At 38.5% G+C, this 21728-nt stretch overlaps 1 protein-coding gene across 1 annotated transcript in view; it reads right to left on the reverse strand.

Annotated features, from left to right (window-relative positions):
- The window catches only part of MUSK (muscle associated receptor tyrosine kinase), a 200114-nt gene extending 184848 nt beyond the window's left edge, over positions 1-15266 (reverse strand). The window contains exon 1 of the mRNA XM_063455267.1: positions 15091-15266. Within this exon, the coding sequence (XP_063311337.1) occupies positions 15091-15169 (79 nt within the window). The 5' untranslated portion in view covers positions 15170-15266. The remainder of the gene's footprint in view (positions 1-15090) is intronic.
- Between the last annotated feature and the right edge of the window lie 6462 nt (positions 15267-21728).

Genomic DNA, 21728 nt, shown 5'->3' on the forward strand with positions numbered 1-21728 from the left:
TCTGCCAGTGCACATTGCCACTCATATCTGGTGTCACAATAGCGTGCATTTAAAACCAAAACACTTTTTTCACTGTTATAGATTGAATAGCAGTTAGTTGTCTTCAAGCGGGTGTCAACCCTACAGCGTGTACTCTGCCAACCTCTGCCAGTGCACATTGCCACTCCTATCTGGTGTCACAATAGCGTGCATTTAAAACCCAAAAACTTTTTTCACTGTTATAGATTGAATAGCAGTTAGTTGTCTTCAAGCGTGTGTGTCAGGCCCACAGCGTGTACTCTGCCAACCTCTGCTAGTGCACAGTGCCACTCATATCTGGTGTCACAATAGCATGCATTTAAAAACAAAATTTTTATTTTCACTGTGATAGATTGAATAGCAGTTAGTTGTCTGCAAGCGTCTGTGTGTCAGTCCAACAGCGTGTACTCTGCCAACCTCTTCCAGTGCACAGTGCCACTCATATCTGGTGTCACAATAGCATGCATTTAAAAACAAAATTTGTATTTTCACTGTGATAGATTGAATAGCAGTTAGTTGTCTGCAAGCGTCTGTGTGTCAGGCCAACAGCGTGTACTCTGCCAACCTCTTCCAGTGCACATTGCCACTCATATCTGGTGTCCCAATAGCGTGCATTCAAAACCAAAAAACTTTTCGGTGTGTGGGGGGTTCTGTGTGTGTGTGGGGGGGTTCTGTGTGTGTGAAGGTGTGAAGGGGTTCTGTGTGTGTGGGATGGGGTTTCTGTGTGTGTGTGGGGGGGTTCTGTGTGTGTGGGGGGGTTCTGTGTATGTGGCGGGGTTCTGTGTGTGTGAAGGTGTGAAGGGGTTCTGTGTGTGGGGGGGGGTCTGTGTGTGTGAAGGGGTACTGTTGGTGGGGGGAGGAGTGTAGTGTGTGTATGGGGGGGTTATAGCATTGATATATTTATATAAAAAAAACAAAAAAAAATTTTGAATCCCCTCCCCCCTTACCTTTGGTCAGGGCCCAGGGGAGAGGGGGAACTTTTAAATCCCTGGTGGTCCATTGGTGGCGTGTGCTGTTCAGCCTGCAGCTCCTCTGGCTGCAGGCTGACTTCGCTCTCCTCCCGCGAGAACAGCAGGCAGGTCGGAGCGTTGCCATGGTAACGCACGGCAATGCTCCAACCTGCCTGCTCGCGGGAGGAGCGTTCTCGCTTGCAGGTTCCTGTCAGACCGGGTAGGGGAACAGAAGCTCCCCTACCCGGTCTGCCTGCTTGGCCACGCTACATTCTGTGACCGGCAGGAGGAGAGCGCATCCCCTCCTGCCGGTCACCCTGTAATTGTGGCCCGGGCTGGTGCACACTAGGCGGCCGCGCACCGCCCCCCTAGTGTGCCGGCCCACCGGGAAATTTCCCGGTGTCCCAGTCCGGCCCAGCAGAGGAGGAATGTGGCTTTGAGGAGGAGGAGGAAGACCAACCACAACAGGCATCCCAGGGTGCTCGTTGTCACCTATCTGGTACCCGTGGTGTTGTACGTGGCTGGGGGGAAGAACATACCTTCATTGAGATCACTGAGGAGGAGGAATGGGAAATGAGTAGCTCGGCATCCAACCTTGTGCAAAAGGGGTCTTTCATGCTTTTGTGCCTGTTGAGGGACCCTCGTATAAAAAGGCTGAAGGAGAACGACCTGTACTGGGTGTCCACGCTACTAGACCCCCGGTATAAGCAGAAAGTGGCTGAAATGTTACCAAATTACAAGTAAGAAAGGATGCAGCATTTGCAAATAAATTAAAAAGTATGCTTTACACAGCGTATAAGGGTGATGTCACAGCACAAAGGGAATCTAACAGGGGAAGAGGTGAAAGTAATCCTCCTCCTCCCACGACCACGCTGGCAAGGACAGGATGCGTTAAAGATGTGTAGTTGATGGAGGACATGCAGAGGTTTTTAAGTCCTACGCATCGCCACAGCCCTTCGGGATCCACCCTCAGAGAACGACTCGACCGACAGATAGCAGGCTACCTCGCCTCAACTGCAGATATTGACACTCTGAGGAGCGATGAACCCCTTGACTACTGGGTGTGCAGGCTTGACCTGTGGCCTGAGCTATCCCAATTTGCGATAGAACTTCTGGCCTGCCCCGCTTCAAGTGTCCTGTCAGAAAGGACCGTCAGTGCAGCAGGAGGTATTGTCACTGAGAAGAAAAGACGCCTAGGTCAAAAAAGTCTAGATTACCTCACCTTTATTAAGTCTAGATTACCCCTCTAAGAACTTGTGGCAAACCCACTAGACCCCAGGGGTGTGCAAGAGGAATAAAGAGGGCACAGTTGTAGTGCTGACTTTTGCAACACGTGATGTTCTGCCATTGGCCTAGAGAGAAAATCTACACCAGCTCTCCCAAAGGTAGGGAGGCTGTATGGGCTATAAAAAAAAATAAACACTGTAAAAATAAATTTGGTAGTGTGTATGAGAGAATGTGTGTGTGAGAGTATGTGTGTTAGTGAGTGTGACAGTATCTGTGAGAGTGTGAGTCTGTAAGTGAGTAAAGGTATGTCAGTATCAGTGAGAGTGTGAGTGTGCCTGTCAGTGTGTATTAGCAAGAGTATGTGTCTATCAATGAGAATGTGTGTCTGTCAGTGAGTGCGTGTGTCAATGTTTGTATGGCACTGTTGGTTAAACAGTGACTGTGTGCCAATGACTGCGTGTATTGATGACTGAGAGTGTGTGTGTGTAAAAGGCTGAACATTTTTACTTAAAACATTGTTTCACTTAATGCATGTGATTTGTAGTAATATATATGTATGTATCATAAAACACAGAGGATGTAACTCCTGAACTAGCTGTGGTAGAAGGAGTTGCAATGACATCAGAAGTTATTTAGAAGCTAGAGGTTATATTTGTGGGACTATGTGAGTCCGCTGATACTTTAGATTTTGTGTGTGGGCTAGGTGCTGTACAGAGTATGTGTATGTAGGTGCTGTAGTGTTTGAATAAGGGGCATAGTAAAATGCATAGAAAATTCAGATAACCCACAAAACAACCAAATTTCAGATTAATCTCAGTAAATTTATAACCAAATGCACAAATCTAAGCATGGACTCCAGTGAGTAGAAGGACCTTCTGAGGTGCAAGAGTCTAGATGTGGAAGTCACAAGCCTCTCCAAAGTGAGGGAACTGGATTGAACATGGTTAAGCACATCTGTAAGTCATGTTATTATATACATATGCACTTAACACATCACATATTCAGCACTAACTCTTACATATGTTACACAACATTGCACAACACATGGGGAAACATAGAAACATAGTATACTTCTGCATCACATAGCAATGATCACACAGGGATTCTTATGACTATTATGTAGCTACAAATGCCCTTATAATATAACATGTTTTTGCCGTGTGTTTCTAATACCTTTGGATCGCCAAATAAATTTAGTTGAAAACCATGAACTCACAGTCCAGCTGGTGAAAGCTATAGATAGAAAATGGCAGCTTTATTAATAAACCTCACAATGCAGCCTATGAAGTGAGGAAGTGGGAGGGAATGCTTTGCTAGAACTCTCCTGGTTGAAATGGTTTTGAGAGTTTCCTTATGATAACTCTTTAAACCTTCTTTGCAGCAAACCAATTCACTCATAATATTTTCAGTTTCTAAATTAGAGTTCCTTCCATCTGTGAAAAATAGCACACATTCAAATGTGTTTAGTTATCATTTTCTTCTGCCCAAATGTTAAGATCTTTGTAAGTAAACAAAGTATTATTTTTCAGTAATGGTGGATAGCTTTTATTTTCTATTTTTTTTTTCATTTAATTATTCTGATAATTAGGTCATACATGTATATGCTTACATGCGCATAGCCAAAAAGTTAGAAATGTTTGGACTTTATCACTGTAGTTGTAGAGATTTGACAATGGTTTTGCAAATGTTAGGCCAAAACTGTTTATGTGAAATAATACACAATGGAGGTTTTAAAAAAAGGATTTAAAAAGATTTAAAATGTTAGTGTATTTTAGAGCTTCATACATTAAAAAGTGAGAGCTATCCAAACAGAGTCTTGGAAAGACTAATTGTGATCAATATACAGGGAGATTTTTTGGTCTGGAGATACAGGTCCTTCATGAACAACTTTTGTCAAAATAACATGTGCTTTACGTCATTCTATACTTAAGAATATGGTTGGCTTCTTCCACTGGATTGCTTTCTCCAAAACAGTTTCTTCATATCACTTCCTATCTACCAAATGTTTTTGCTTCATTTGAAGCACCTGTTGTAAATGTTTGAGGCTTTAAAACAAGCTATGTTTTAACTATTTACACAGGTGTTCTTAAAGCTTATATTAGTTTCTTCTACTCCAAAAACGTCACACAGCTATGTATGTTGTTACTACTCCCCAAAGGAGGATAAGGTGGCTCTTATCTGTTAAAATGCACCTGCCATGACATACATTTACTAAACTATTAATTTTAATTAGAATTAAAATGCAAAATTGAAATTGAAATAAATGATCTGGAAAACTCACCAACTCAACTATAGTTGGGTTTTGCATATTTTTGCCTTAATGTTGCAATTTGAGTTTAATAAACTAAAATTTGGAGTTTGGTGAATGACCCCGTAGGTGTCATTAAAAAAAAATGAAACTAAATGTATACATTTTGATGAATTGCTGATGTAACTTCTCAGACTTTGTTGATGTTCCAGTTATGTTATGCCATTCAATGTCGAGTATATACGCAATTGCCACATCATCAAGTTGCACAGTTGAAATTAAATGTCTGAAATTGTAGGATGCAGCACACTATCATCTTGTTTTACTACTGCACTTAAAAATCAAAAGAAGGCCAAAACAATCGTCTGGGGTTGCTGTATCTCTCGTGCAGAGGAAATTTGCTGGCATGTCAGATCTAGACTGCCCGTACAGGTGGGACCAGTCCCATATGCTTCAGATATGTTCTCTTTGTAATAGCACAAGTGAGCAAAAACTATTTGAAGACCTCAGTTGGGATGTACCGAAGGGCAAGCTATCAAGTCTCTCTAAACTTTTGTCCATTCTCAGAGTTCTCATTCATTCTTTTTTGCTTTAATGCATTAACTTGGCTCACCCCAAGTTTAAAGGGTAATCCAAAGGTGGACCCCGTGCTCACTGTGTCTAGAGGGTTATCAGCTACACATCACTTTAAAGAAGGCCGAAACGATAGTTGGGGTTGCTGTATCTCTCGTGCAGAGGGAGCTTGCTGGCATTTCAGATCTGGACTGCCCGTACGGGTGGGACCAGTCTGATATGCTTCAGATATGTTCTCTCTGTAATGGCACAAGTGAGCAAAAACTACCTGAGCGGGAATGTACCGAAGGGCAAGCTATCGAGTTTCTCTAAGCTTTTTTCCGTTCTCAGAGTTCTCCTTATTTATTTTTCACTTAAAAATCAGCTTAAGAAAGAAAAAGTTTTATGCATGTATTTTTTTAAAAGATCTTTGAGATTTAATAGTCTAACTAGCAGTCTCAAATATAATAGCGTAAATATCCTTTTCCAGCATAATACTTTTCCTGGTTTAAAGCATAAAAGTAGCAACAAAATTAGAAACACCAGACTGTCCATATGCTCAAAGGAAATTCTGACATTCACAATCATTACCAATAGCAAGATTACACATTTAGCCAATGTGGAGGCTTAGCGGCAGCCGGAAAAAGTTGCGACAGGGTTGAAATTATCGCTAAAGTTCTACCCATTGAGAATAGTAAGGGCTGGAAGTGACTGACTTTTCAACTGCCGCTGCTAGTAAATCCCTGTCACTATATCTCAAATTTGCAGATATTAACCCCTTAAGGACCGGACTGTTTTTGCGATGTTGTACATTTGCGACCAGGCATCTTTTTGACACTTTTGTGGTGTTTGTGTTTAGCTGTAATTTTCCGCTCTCTCATTTACTGTTCCCATACAAATTATATATTGTTTTTTTCAGGACAAAAGGGGCTTTCTTTACATACCATTATTTATATAATCTCATGTAATTTAATTTTTAAAAAATGAAAAAATATGATGAAAAATTGAAAAAAATACATGTTTTTTTACTTTTATGTGAAAAATCTTTTATTCATCTACAAAAGCGAATGAAAAAAACTGCTAAATAGATTCAAAATTTTGTCCTGAGTTTAAAAATACACAGTGTTTACATGCTTTTTGCTATTTTTTTGCATGTTATAGGGCTATAAGTACAAGTAGGATATTGCGGTTTCAAAACATACATTTTTAAAATGTATCAATAGTGACATTGTAACACTATTATCTGTCATAAATCGCTGAATAACACCCCACATGTACATATTTTTTTTAAAGTAGACAACCCAGGGTATTCAATATGGGGTATGTCCAGACTTTTTTAGTAGCCACTTAGTCGCAAACAATGGCCAAAGTTAGCGTTCATATTTGTTTATGTGTGAAAAAAGTAAAAAACTAAATTGAACGCTAATTTTGGCCAGTGTTTGTGACTAAGTGGTTACTAAAAAAGACTGGACATAACCCAAGGTATTGCAAATGGGGTGTCTTCTTTTGCAAATGGTATGCCATCATGGGGGTAATTCTCATTCCTGGGCTACCATACGCTCTCAAAGGCAACGTAACCAACCTGGCCATTTTCAATGTAAAAATATTTGACCCATATATTTGACCCTGTAACTTTCAAAAACGCTATAAAACCTGTACATGGGGGGTCCTGTTCTACTCAGGAGACTTTGCTGAACACAAATATTAGTGTTTCAAAACTGGAAAATGTATCACAACAATTATATCATCAGTAAAAGTGCTGTTTGTGTGTGAAAAATGCAAAAAAAGTCACTTTCACTGACAATATCATCGCTTTGATATGTTTTACTGTTTTGAATCACTAATATTTGTGTTCAGCGAAGTCTCCCGAGTAAAACAGTACCCCCCATGTACAGGTTTTAGGGTGTCGTAGAACGTTACAGGGTAAAATACATTGATAGCAAATTAAATTCTCTGTACTCTCGGCCTGGGTTGGCAGGCAGGTCCCTTAAATTGCAATCAATAAAATAACTTAATTATGTAAAAATATTACATAAATACGCACGTAGAATTTAAATATATATGCATATTTATATATTTGAAGTCTACGTGTATATTTATATAATTATTTATGTAATTTTGTATATGGACATATGAATAGTTCGCATTCTTTTTATTTATTTATATATACATAGATATATATACAATTTCATTCTAAGTGTATTTTGATATAAATATATATATATTAATATCAAAATACAGTTAGAATAAAATTTCGTATAGATATATAATTTTTTTAAAATTTTTATTATTATTTTTAATTTTTTTAATTTAATTTAAATTATTTATTATTCGTATTTTATAATAATATATATATATACAATATATATAGTTATTATATATATTATATATATACGTGTGTAAATTATAAGTGTATTTTTATATTAATATATGTACATATTAATATAAAAATACACTTAGCATGACATTATATATATGATATATAGACATATATTATATAGGTATAATATATGTCTATATATCATATATATACACATATATTATAATAATTTTTTTTTTTTTTAACTATAACTTTAATTTTTTTTTTGATTTTACAGTTGCAGGGAGACTGCCTGTCAGCACAGACAGTCCCCCTACAGGCAGAGACTAGGACACCTATTGTGACCATGTGGTCGCCCTGTTGGGCGATCACATGGCCACAGGGGTCCTAATCCGCCATGGGGAGACTGTCTGGGCTGCAGGCAGTCTCCCCACACCGGGAGCACCGCCGATCGCCGCCGGGGGAACGACGGCGATCGGGTAAGTACATTTTAAATTTAGGACGGTTCAGGACCGTCGTCGGTCGGCAAGTGAAAAATGCCGATGACGGTCCTGAACCGTCCAGCGTCCTTAAGGGGTTAAACAGCAGCAAACTGCTAAAAGCAGTGACAGGTACTTCAACAAGTAGCAGCTGGCCAGTAAAAATTAGCAATGGGTATAGAGATATACGAGGCTTGACTTGCCTATGATTTCTGGAGGAAAAAGTATCTATTTTCTGATCATAATTTGCTTACCCTTTCTAATAATTACCATTCTCATCGCAATTTCTATGTTTCTATGTGATAGTTCAGAGAAAGTATCCCGGTTGCACGAGGAGCTCTCCTCATTACTTTCTCTGTTCTCTCTTTATATTTAGGGTTATGCCCTTTACTACCCCTGTAACCCTTCCACTTCCTGCCAGAGTTCTCTTTGGCCGGTAGTTCATTGCATTCTATGTGATAGTTGTTCAACTCACTTGAAGAACATTCTATGCCAAAATTATTTTCTGTAACTTGTACCTGGTGCTGGAAATCAAAGGGTATATGGGAGTCAGATCAGTCCATCCATTTACATAAACCAGCAGTTTCAAAGAGAAACAGGGGATTTTCTAATAGTTACATATTTTAATAAAACATTTGCTTGCAATTTCACCAGTAAATAAAATTGATACTTGCACGAAGATGAACTTGCAGCTTTGTAGACAAAGGTTTACTTAAAATATGTAATAAAATCAGGACGGTGAATTTCAGCCAAATGGCTGTTCAGTTATAGAATGTGATGGCAGATAAGAACCATTTGGCCCATCTAGTCTGCCCAATTTTCTAAATACTTTACTTTAATTAGTCCCTGGCTTTATCTTAAATCTAGGATAGCCTAATGCCTATCCCATGCATGCGTAAACTTCCTCACTGTGTTAACCTCTACCACTTCAGCTAGAAGGCTATTCCATGCATCCACTACCCTCTCAGTAAAGTAATACTTCCTGATATTATTTTTAAACCTTTGTCCCTCTAATTTAAGACTATGTCCTCTTGTTGTGGTAGTTTTTCTTCTTTTAAAAATAGTCTCCTACTTTTCTGTGTTGATTCCCTTTATGTATTTAAATGTTTCTATCATATCCCCCCTGTCTCGTCTTTACCTCCAAGCTATACATGTTAAGAAAGCTAATAAGAAAAGGAGCAAAAATGGCCCAATTTGTGTACTGCAAAATGTATACATAATATATATCTAAGCATATATTTTAAAGTACAGGTGTGGTACAGTATAAGCATATTCTCATCATTTGGTTTACATATCAAGTTGATAAAAGTACCGTAACCTGTAAAAGGGAAAGAGGAGGGGTGGTGAAAAAAATCTATACTTATATATCTATAAATGATAGATTTCTTAAATCAATAATATATAAATATAGATATTTTTTTTATTGCTTTTTCTTTGTTTCTTTCTATCAATATTTACTGTACCCCAGCCACGAATTATCTTTTTATCCCATCAATAAATTCTATTTGTCACAGAGCGAAATTCTGAATCACGAATCGAAACTAACAGGCTCAGCCGGTATGCATTCCGATTGTTTTGTGATTCAACTACATTTCAGCTCAGATTTCAGGAATTCAACTGGTTAACCGATCGTCCCAAATTTGGATCAATTGCAATTTTTAACTATACAAATCTTAAGTGTATTTATGAATGAGCATTTCTAAAAGCCTTTCACTATCACCTCGATACAGAAAAGTTTTTACACATTTAAAATTTTAGAATATCTTATAATTAGAAAAACCAAAACAAGTAATTTCCTTGCCAAACATTTCTATATAACAAAATCTAACAATTATAAATATAACCTATGTATTTGTTTAACCCCTTAATCCCTTAAGGAAGAGGCAATTGTATAAGTTCTGACCAAAATTAAAACAAAACCTAGAATTTGAGCTATATGTTTGTTCGACCATAATTTAATTGCTTGCCTATTTCAGTTTTTACACATTGAAATTTGCCAGATTTTTTTGCTGGCCCTATTTTCTCTTGAAGACCGTATGGCAGCCCAGGAATGAAAATTACCCCAATAATGGAATACCATTTGCAAAAAATGACAGCTCAGGCTACTCAAAATGGGGTATGTCCAGTCTTTCTCAGTAGCCACAAATCCTGACCAAAATTAGCACTCAAATTAGTTTTTTTGTATTTTGCACTCAAAAACTGCAGTTTTACTGATGAAATCATCATCAATATATGTTTTACTGCTCTGAAACATTTCTTTTTGTGTTTAACGATGTCTCACAAGTACAACAGTACCCCCCATGTTCATGTTTTATGGGGTTTTGGTCAAATATAGGGCTTGCAAATTAAATTCTCCTGACTTTTTTCTGGATTGTCAGCTAGGTCCCTCAATAAATAATTAATAAAATCACATAAATATGTAAAAATAATACATAAATTTAGACATAGAATGAAACTTTATATACTGTATAAGTAAGGATTGTAGCTGTGGAAGCTTTCAGGAGAACCTCCCTTTCTACATATATATACTTTTAAGTGTGTATACATATATATATATTTACACATGTCCGATTCTAGCACATGTTCTAGCACTCACCATAACATCCAATACAATCTATAATAATAATAATAATAATACCCGGGTGCTTCTAAGCGCAAACATATATATATATAAAAATCCTGTGGAGTGCTTGTATTCCAAGTGTATATATGTATCTGCCTGACAACTCAGGCAATGTTGTAATCTGGCCAATCCGAGTCATGTGATCAGTGTCATCGCGATCCCATGAGGCTGATGGGCGGGATTTGCTGCAGGGGGACTGTGTCGCTTGTCAGGCAGTTGGATCTGTCGAGGAAGGTGAGTATGCCGCCTGCCTGGAGTGCCCGGTCTTTAGCGCTTGCTGTGCCGACCTAACTGCGCTAAAGATCTTCTTTTGTAGGATGGCATAAGACACCATAACGTTGTTAAGGGGTTAATGTGATTACAATTACAGTTTGCTATCATGGCCTGGGTTTTCTGTGTTGAAGGCCCAATATTGTCTCTTGATAAATCCCCAATTTCCAAGGCTTACTAAAGTGACAATTTTAAGTGAATTCAATGTGAATTTCAACTTTAACATAGAAACATAGAAACATAGAATGTGATGGCAGATAAGAACCATTCGGCCCATCTAGTCTGCCCAGTTTTCTAAATACTTTCATTAGTCCCTGGCCTTATCTTATAGTTAGGATAGCCTTATGCCTATCCCACGCATGCTTAAACTCCTTTACTGTGTTAACCTCTACCACTTCAGCTGGAAGGCTATTCCATGCATCCACTACCCTCTCAGTAAAGTAATACTTCCTGATATTATTTTTAAACCTTTGTCCCTCTAATTTAAGACTATGTCCTCTTGTTGTGGTAGTTTTTCTTCTTTTAAATATAGTCTCCTCCTTTACTGTGTTGATTCCCTTTATGTATTTAAATGTTTCTATCATATCCCCCCTGTCTCGTCTTTCCTCCATGCTATACATGTTAAGATCCTTTAACCTTTCCTGGTAAGTTTTATCCTGCAATCCATAAACCAGTTTAGTAGCCCTTCTTTGAACTCTCTCTAAGGTATCAATATCCTTCTGAAGATAGGGTCTCCAGTACTGTGTACAGTACTCCAAGTGAGGTCTCACCAGTGTTCTGTACAATGGCATGAGCACTTCCCTCTTTCTACTGCTAATACCTCTCCCTATACAACCAAGCATTCTGCTAGCATTTCCTGCTGCTCTATTACATTGTCTGCCTACCTTTAAGTCATCAGAAATAATCACCCCTAAATCCCTTTCCTCAGATGTTGAGGTTAGGACTCTATCAAATATTCTGTACTCTGCCCTTGGGTTTTTACGTCCAAGATGCATTATCTTGCACTTATCCACATTAAATGTCAGTTGCCACAACTCTGACCATTTTTCTAGTTTACCTAAATCATTTTCCATTTGGCTTATCCCTCCTGGAACATCAACCCTGTTACATATCTTAGTATCATCCGCAAAAAGACACACCTTACCATCAAGACCTTCTGCAATATCACTAATAAAAATATTAAAGAGAATGGGTCCAAGTACAGATCCCTGAGGTACCCCACTGGTGACAAGCCCAAGCTTCGAATATACTCCATTGACTACAACCCTCTGTTGCCTGTCACTCAGCCACTGCCTTACCCATTCAACAATATTGGAATCCAAACTCAAAGATTGTAGTTTGTTGATAAGCCTTCTATGTGCAACAGTGTCAAAAGCCTTACTGAAATCGAGGTAAGCAATGTCTACTGCACCACCCTGATCTATAATTTTAGTTACCCAATCAAAAAAATCAATAAGATTAGTTTGGCATGATCTCCCTGAAGTAAACCCATGTTGTCTCTGATCTTGAAATCCATGTGTTTTTAGATGTTCAACAATCCTATCCTTTAACATGGTTTCCATCACTTTCCCCACTACTGAAGTTAGGCTTACTGGCCTATAGTTGCCCGACTCCTCCCTATTACCTTTCTTGTGAATGGGCACAACATTCGCTAACTTCCAATCTTCTGGGACTACTCCTGTTATCAATGATTGGTTAAATAAATCTGTTAATGGTTTTGCTAGTACACCACTAAGCTCTTTTAATAGCTTTGGGTGTATTCCATCAGGTCCCATTGACTTATTTGTCTTTACTTTTGACAGTTGAAATAGAACCTCTTCCTCTGTAAACTCACGTGTAATAAATGACTCATTTATCCTTTTTCTTAACTGAGGTCCCTTTCCTTCATTTTCATCTGTAAATACCGAACAAAAATATTCATTGAGGCAGTCAGCTAGACCTTTATCCTCATCTACATACCTTCCTTCTTTTGTTTTTAATCTAACTAATCCTTGTTTTACTTTTCTTTTCTCATTTATGTATCTAAAAAAGGTTTTGTCCCCCTTTTTTACTGACTGTGCTATTTTCTCTTCTGTGTGTGATTTGGAAGCTCTTATAACTTGCTTAGCCTCTTTCTGCCTAATCTTATAGGTCAGGGGTAGGCAACCTTCGGCTCTACAGATGTTGTGGACTACATCTCCCTTGATGCTTTGCCAGCAATATGGCTGTAAAAGCATTATGGGAGATGTAGTCCAAAACATCTGTAGAGCCGAAGGTTGCCTACCCCTGTTATAGGTCATTCTGTCTTCCTCACTCTGGTTTTTTTATAATTACTAAATGCTAACTTTTTGTTTTTTACTATTTTGGCCACATCTGTGGAGTACCACAGTGGTTTCTTGAATTTTTTGCTTTTACTGACAAGCCTAATGCAATTTTCTGTTGCCTTCAGTAGTGCAACTTTTAAATAATCCCATTTCTTTTGGACTCCATTTAAATTGCTCCAGTCTGATAATGACTCCTTTACACATATTCTAATTTTGGAAAAGTCTGTTTTTCTAAAGTCTAAAACTTTTGTTTTTGTGTGGTGTGACTCAGTCACTGTTCTTATATTAAACCACACTGACTGATGATCACTGGATCCTAAACTTTCACCTACAGTAATATCTGATACCAAATCTCCATTTGTTAACACTAAATCTAGTATGGCCTCTTTACGAGTTGGCTCCTCAACGACTTGTTTTAGGCTGAATTGCTGAAGCTGAATTTTTCCTGATTGGTTTTGAGATTTTTTTATTTTATAAATTTGAATTTCACTTTGAATTCATTTTAAATTCTCACTTAAGTAAATAACCCTGGTAAATACATTCTGCAAGACTATTTAACTTGAGGAGAAACCCAGGCATATGGCGTGAGTAAAACACACATGGCGAGACAACCATTAAATTTACTTCTAATTTGAATCTCATGAATTTTGTAAATTGCTTGTTTACTTCACAATATATAGTTCTAATATCAATAGATTCATAGACTAATAAAATATACACAAGGCAAACAGAAAGTCAGACAGATAATAGATAAGATGAGAGAGAGAGACAGACAGATATTTGTAATCTATCAACAATCAATATATTTATTGATATAATACAAGGATATGGTGAGAGGTAGATTTCATTCTATTCATATCATGATTTATCATATTTTACATTTATATAGCATAATTTGTAAAATCACCACTTCGGATGTATGACGTCTATCCCACATTATATTTATTGTTAGATAAGGACACAAGCTGAGTGTAGTTGAAATAAATGTCATTATTTTTTTCTATGAACCTATGAGCATTTTGGCAAGATGTAAATTTGCAAATATGCTGGTAAAACAAAACAGATATATTTACATAATGTCGGTATTAAAATATTTATTTATAACAAACAAAATCATATACATTAAGAAAGAACTATTACTCCAGATAGACAGTTAGAGGTATAATTATTAGTAATTATATTATCACAGTTCCAGCATGTGTACAACCACTCTGTATGATACGACCCCTGGTTCATATATAACATATGTATTAAAAAGAAAATTACTTTATATAGTTTACACGTAGAGCCAACAGAATACCAGATAAGCAACATTGGTTTCCCAAACACAAATGGATTCTTCTTAGTGAATCACACCTTAGTACATCTCCCTTTAGCATGAACACATTGTGAAACACAGGTTCTTGTAAATAGAAATTGCACAATCACTTGACTATTTTTTCACAGTATACATTTTATACTTTCACATTCTCCTTTAGTACAGTATTACACAGTATATGATTAAATTAAGTAACTTTTATATCAGTTTTTACTTTTACCAGTAACTAATTTTGTAAACCAAATTCAATGAATGTAACCCCTTTATGCCTAACTTAAAAGGTGATTTACAGTAATTTTAGCTGTTTATGATTTTTATTTTAAATATAAAACTATTAAATTACATCTTACATTTTCCTTAAACGCACACAGTAAATATGTAACCCATGTTTACAAGACATACTGCAGTAAACCTGGTCAATTTCATGTGCATGCATATCATCATTTTGATTTTATTGCAATTATAATAATAAGAAATGCAATGTGCAAACCAGAGTGCATATATATGTCTATTTACATCTAAGAGCAATTACTAAAACAAATATATCTATATATATATATATATATATATATATATATATATATATATATATATATATACTTAAAGGAAAATAATTAATACATTTTTGTAGTTAACCACTTAACTCTTCATCGATATATGCAAGCCGATGAATAAAATAACTTCCTGGGCGTAGCGAACCCATTAAATATTCAACCCTTCTTTCATCCCTGCTAAAATGCATATCTGTGACCAAGTAACAAGATGAGGTAGCTCAAACAAACCTTTTGGGAGTCTGTCAGCCAAGCCCAGGACAGCCAAAATGAAGATAGTGAGAAGTGGAATGTATGGAAAATCTTTCATGGTTAATTTCCCAAAAGATGACTTCTTTATTGAAAGTGAGTCAAATCCCAAGACTGTTTCATTTTAAGCCATGGTTTGTTCCAAACGTCCTGCAAACTAACTAGTGTCTGTGTAGCAGGCCCTGCCGGATCTAAGTATATTCAGGAATTTTGTGACTTGGCTGGAGTGATGGACAAGGCCAGCTGGTGCACGTCTACTTAGGTCAATGCAAGTACGTAGGGCTCAGGAAACAAGAGAAAGCAAATCCGTTTAGAATCCCTTTTAATGGAACATTGTGAGATACCATGCTGGCAGGCTCAGCACAAATGTAAAATAACTCCAACCTTTTGATTATGCCCAGCAGTTAAGTATCTGTTTTTAAATAAAAGTTGAGAGAGTAAGGGAAAATCCAATTCAGACAGTATGCTTCGATTTAGAATAGTTTCCACCCATTTACTTTTTATTGCAGGTTTTTTTTATTTTGTTAATAATGATTACAAACAAAGTAACAATTGAAATGTCTCTACTGCTGAGTAGCTGCACAAATTCAGGGTGGTTTTCCATAGAGATAACGTTATTAATCGGCTCACATCGCATGTGCCTCCTGTGTTGGACTTTGCTTCAGCATTTAGTCCTGCAATGCTGGGAACTTAACAAAGGGGTTAGGGCCTGTCAAATCCTCTTTCTTGTTTTCAATGGGTGCGGTTCCGGGACTGGAATCTCTTTCTCGGAACATTTGTGGCACCTCGCGTTTGAAGTCTATTGCAGCTCATACAGGTATTCATATCCACTCGTTCTTGCATTTCATGGATTTAACTATTTGTCAATTTAAGACTGATCAGGTTGGGAGGGTAGCTGGTATGCGTATCTGTGCCACTGAGGGCGCGAGTCCCCTTACCAGTTAACAGTTTTCTTGGGTGTTTAACCCCTTAAGGACTGGACTGTTTTTGCGATGTTGTACATTTGCGACCAGGCCTCTTTCTACACTTTTGTGGTGTTTGTGTTTAGCTGTAATTTTCCGCTCTCTCATTTACTGTTCCTATACAAATTATATATTGTTTTTTTCAGGACAAAAAAGGCTTTCTTTACATACCATTATTTATATAATCTCATGTAATTTAATTTTAAAAAACAAACAAATATGATGAAAAATTTAAAAAAATATGTTTTTTTGACTTTTACTTGAAAAATATTTTACTCATCTACAAAAGCGAATAAAAAAAACTGCTAAATAGATTAAAAATATTGTCCTGAGTTTTAAAATACCCAGTGTTTACATGCTTTTTTGCTTTTTTTGCAAGTTATAGGGTTATAGGTACAAGTAGGATATTGCGATTTCAAAACATATATTCTTTCAAATTTATCAATAGTGACATTTTAACACTATTATCTGCCAAAAGTCTCTGAATAACACCCCACATGTACATATTTTTTTTAAAGTAGACAAACCAGGGTATTCAATATAGGGTATGTCCAGTCTTTTTTAGTAGCCACCTACTCGCAAACACTGGCCAAAGTTAGCGTTCATATTTGTTTTCTGTGTGAAAAAACAAAAAAACTAAATTGAACGCTAATTTTGGCCAGTGTTTGTGACTAAGTGGCTACTAAAAAAGACTGGACATACCCCATGTGCATACCTTTTGTTGTCTTCTTTTGCAAATGGTATGCCATCATGGGGGTAATTCTCATTCCTGGGCTACCATACGCTCTCAAAGGCAACATAACCAACCTGGCCATTTTCAATGTAAAAATATTTGACCCATATATTTGACCCTGTAACTTTCAAAAACGCTATAAAACCTGTACATGGGGGGTACTGTTATACTCGGGAGACTTTCTTGAACACAAATATTAGTGTTTCAAAACAGGAAAACATATCACAACAATTATATCATCAGTAAAAGTGCTGTTTGTGTGTGAAAAATGCGAAACAAAGTCACTTTCACTGACAATATCATCGCTGTGATAGGTTTTGCTGTTTTGAATCACTAATATTTGTGTTCAGTGAAGTCTCCCGAGTAAAACGGTACCCCCCATGTACAGGTTTTAGGGTGTCATAGAAAGTTACAGGGTAAAATACAGTGCTAGCAAATTAAATTCTCTGGAATTTCGGCCTGGGTTGGCAGGCAGGTCCCTCAAATTGCAATTAATAAAATTACTTAATTATGTAAAAATATTACATAAATATGCACGTAGAATTTAAATATATATGCATATTTATATATTTGAAGTCTACGTGTATATTTATATAATTATTTATGTAATTATGCATATGGACATATGTATATTTCGTTTTATATTTATTTATTTATATATACATAGATATATATATACAATTTCATTCTAAGTGCATTTTGATATAAATATATATATTTTAATATCAAAATACAGTTAGAATAAAATTGCATATAGATATGTAATTTTTTTTAATTTTTATTATTATTTTTAATTTTTTAATTTAATTTAATTTACTTATTATTTGTATTTTATAATAATATATATATACAATATATATAGTTATTATATATATATTATATATATACGTGTGTAATTTAATTATAAGTATATTTTTATATTAATATATGTACATATTAATATAAAAATACACTTAGCATGACATTATATATCTGATATATAGACGTATATTATATAGGTATAATATATGTCTATATATCATATATATATATATATATATATATATACACATATATAATTATTATTATTTTTTTATTAACTTTAACTTTAATTTTTTTTTTATTTTACACTAGCAGGGAGACTGCCTGTCAGCACAGACGGTCCCCCTGCAGGCAGACACATGGATACCTATTGTGACCATGTGGTCGCCCTGTTGAGCGATCACATGGCCCCAGGGGTCCTAATCCGCCATGGGGAGACTGTCTGGGCTGCAGGCAGTCTCCCCACACCGGGACCAACGCCGATCGCCGCCGGGGGAACGACGGCGATCAGGTAAGTACATCTGACCGTTAGGATGGTTCAGGACCGTCATCGGTCGGCAACGCAAAAATGCCGATGACGGTCCTGAACCGTCCTCGGTCGTTAAGGGGTTAAATCATGCTTAGTTTTTCTGGGAGTTGATTTAGAACAGTATTCTCCTCACTCATCCTGTGTTGGAACTGCCACTCAGGCGAATAGATAAGGCTGCATCTGCATAGATGGGGATCTCACCAGTTATCCCTATATGGTAATTGTTATTGCTTTCTCTTAGGAGTCCTGACATGTTTCATTTGGATTATTGTTTATTCATTCCTTCAATGGACAAAAAGTTGGTCTAACGAGTGATCTTATGTGCAGAATCCCAGTGTCCCCCTTCTGGTAGTTTGGGTACGTTGGCATGGCATTAGAGGTTTGAGTTTGGAATAGGTGTATTCAGAATGCATTGCAATGTCTCTGGGCCTCTGACTTTGACCCAGATCATTATCCCCTCACATGAATGATCAAAGTCAGAGGCCCAGAGACATTGCATCGTACCATTGATCTTATCTATGTGATTAAGCATGATCTTGCGTTTTGTCATGTGCTCTTTAATGGTCTAACTCTCTTATTTGGACAGAGATTATATCTCACTAGGTGTTGCTCAACCTTCTTCATGAGAAGGGTTTGCCTCTTTCAAAGTTTGTTAAGAGAATTGGATGCTACTTAATTCACCACAGGGAACTAGAGGGTGACAACGCTAACCTCACGCGGGCAGATTGGGTTCACTTGAATCTAATTGGTTTAGTTAGTAAAAAATGGGTCACAAGAGAATACTGAGAACGGGCAGCAACTGAAATAGCCTGCCGTTCGGTTGGTCACCGCTCAGTTCTCAAGCTGTTTTTTGCTCATCTTGTGCCATTACAGAGAGAACTTATCTGAAACATATCAGACTGGTCCCACCCATACGGGAAGTCCAGATCCGAAATGCCAGCAAGTTCCCTCTGCACGAGAGACACAGCAACCCCAGACGATCGTTTAAGCCTTGTAAGGCATCATCAGTGAGGCATAGCTGATATCTCCCTAGGCACCGTGAGCAAGGGGTCCACGTCTGGATTATCCCTTAAACTTGTGGAGAGTAAAAAATGGGTCACAAGAGAATACTGAGAACGGGCAGCAACTGAAATAGCCTGCCCTTCGGTCGGTCACCGCTCAGTTCTCAAGCTGTTTTTTGCTCATCTTGTGCCATTACAGAGAGAACTTATCTGAAACATATCAGACTGGTCCCACCCATACGGGCAGTCCAGATCCGAAATGCCAGCAAGTTCCCTCTGCACGAGAGACACAGCAACCCCAGACGATCGTTTCAGCCTTGTAAGGCATCATCAGTGAGGCATAGCTGATATCTCCCTAGGCACCGTGAGCAAGGGGTCCACGTCTGGATTATCCCTTAAACTTGTGGAGAGTAAAAAATGGGTCACAAGAGAATACTGAGAACGGGCAGCAACTGAAATAGCCTGCCCTTCGGTCGGTCACCGCTCAGTTCTCAAGCAGTTTTTTGCTCATCTTGTGCCATTACAGAGAGAACTTATCTGAAACATATCAGACTGGTCCCACCCATACGGGCAGTCCAGATCCGAAATGCCAGCAAGTTCCCTCTGCACGAGAGACACAGCAACCCCAGACGATCGTTTCAGCCTTGTAAGGCATCATCAGTGAGGCATAGCTGATATCTCCCTAGGCACCGTGAGCAAGGGGTCCACGTCTGGATTATCCCTTAAATTTGTGGAGAGTAAAAAATGGGTCACAAGAGAATACTGAGAACGGGCAGCAACTGAAATAGCCTGCCCTTCGGTCGGTCACCGCTCAGTTCTCAAGCTGTTTTTTGCTCATCTTGTGCCATTACAGAGAGAACTTATCTGAAACATATCAGACTGGTCCCACCCATACGGGCAGTCCAGATCCGAAACGCCAGCAAGTTCCCTCTGCACGAGAGACACAGCAACCCCAGATGATCGTTTCAGCCTTGTAAGGCATCATCAGTGAGGCATAGCTGATATCTCCCTAGGCACCGTGAGCAAGGGGTCCACGTCTGGATTATCCCTTAAACTTGTGGAGAGTAAAAAATGGGTCACAAAAGAATACTGAGAACGGGCAGCAACTGAAATAGCCTGCCCTTCGGTCGGTCACCGCTCAGTTCTCAAGCTGTTTTTTGCTCATCTTGTGCCATTACAGAGAGAACTTATCTGAAACATATCAGACTGGTCCCACCCATACGGGCAGTCCAGATCCGAAATGCCAGCAAATTCCCTCTGCACGAGAGACACAGCAACCCCAGACGATCGTTTCAGCCTTGTAAGACATCATCAGTGAGGCATAGCTGATATCTCCCTAGGAACCGTGAGCAAGGGGTCCACGTCTGGATTATCCCTTAAACTTGTGGAGAGTAAAAAATGGGTCACAAGAGAATACTGAGAACGGGCAGCAACTGAAATAGCCTGCCCTTCGATCGGTCACCGCTCAGTTCTCAAGCTGTTTTTTGCTCATCTTGTGCCATTACAGAGAGAACTTATCTGAAACATATCAGACTGGTCCCACCCATACGGGCAGTCCATATGCCTCACTGATGATGCCTTATAAGGCTGAAACGATCGTCTGGGGTTGCTGTGTCTCTCGTGCAGAGGGAACTTGCTGGCATTTCGGATCTGGACTGCCTGTATGGGTGGGACCAGTCTGATATGTTTCAGAGAAGTTCTCTCTGTAATGGCACAAGATGAGCAAAAAACAGCTTGAGAACTGAGCGGTGACCGACTGAAGGGCAGGCTATTTCAGTTGCTGCCCGTTCTCAGTATTCTCTTGCGACCCATTTTTTACTCTCCACAAGTTTAAGGGATAATCCAGACGTGGACCCCTTGCTCACGGTGCCTAGGGAGATATCAGCTATGCCTCACTGATGATGTCTTATAAGGCTGAAACGATCGTCTGGGGTTGCTGTGTCTCTCGTGCAGAGGGAATTTGCTGGCATTTCGGATCTGGACTGCCTGTATGGGTGGGACCAGTCTGATATGTTTCAGAGAAGTTCTCTCTGTAATGGCACAAGATGAGCAAAAAACAGCTTGAGAACTGAGCGGTGACCGACTGAAGGGCAGGCTATTTCAGTTGCTGCCCGTTCTCAGTATTCTCTTGCGACCCATTTTTTTACTCTCCACAAGTTTAAGGGATAATCCAGACGTGGACCCCTTGCTCACGGTGCCTAGGGAGATATCAGCTATGCCTCACTGATGATGCCTTATAAGGCTGAAACGATCGTCTGGGGTTGCTGTGTCTCTCGTGCAGAGGGAACTTGCTGGCATTTCGGATCTGGACTGCCTGTATGGGTGGGACCAGTCTGATATGTTTCAGAGAAGTTCTCTCTGTAATGGCACAAGATGAGCAAAAAACAGCTTGAGAACTGAGCGGTGACCGACCGAAGGGCAGGCTATTTCAGTTGCTGCCCGTTCTCAGTATTCTCTTGCGACCCATTTTTTACTCTCCACAAGTTTAAGGGATAATCCAGACGTGGACCCCTTGCTCACGGTGCCTAGGGAGATATCAGCAATGCCTCACTGATGATGCCTTATAAGGCTGAAACGATCGTCTGGGGTTGCTG

This window comes from Pelobates fuscus, chromosome 5, assembly GCF_036172605.1.
Source record: "Pelobates fuscus isolate aPelFus1 chromosome 5, aPelFus1.pri, whole genome shotgun sequence".
In the NCBI taxonomy this organism is placed as follows: Eukaryota; Metazoa; Chordata; class Amphibia; order Anura; family Pelobatidae; genus Pelobates; species Pelobates fuscus.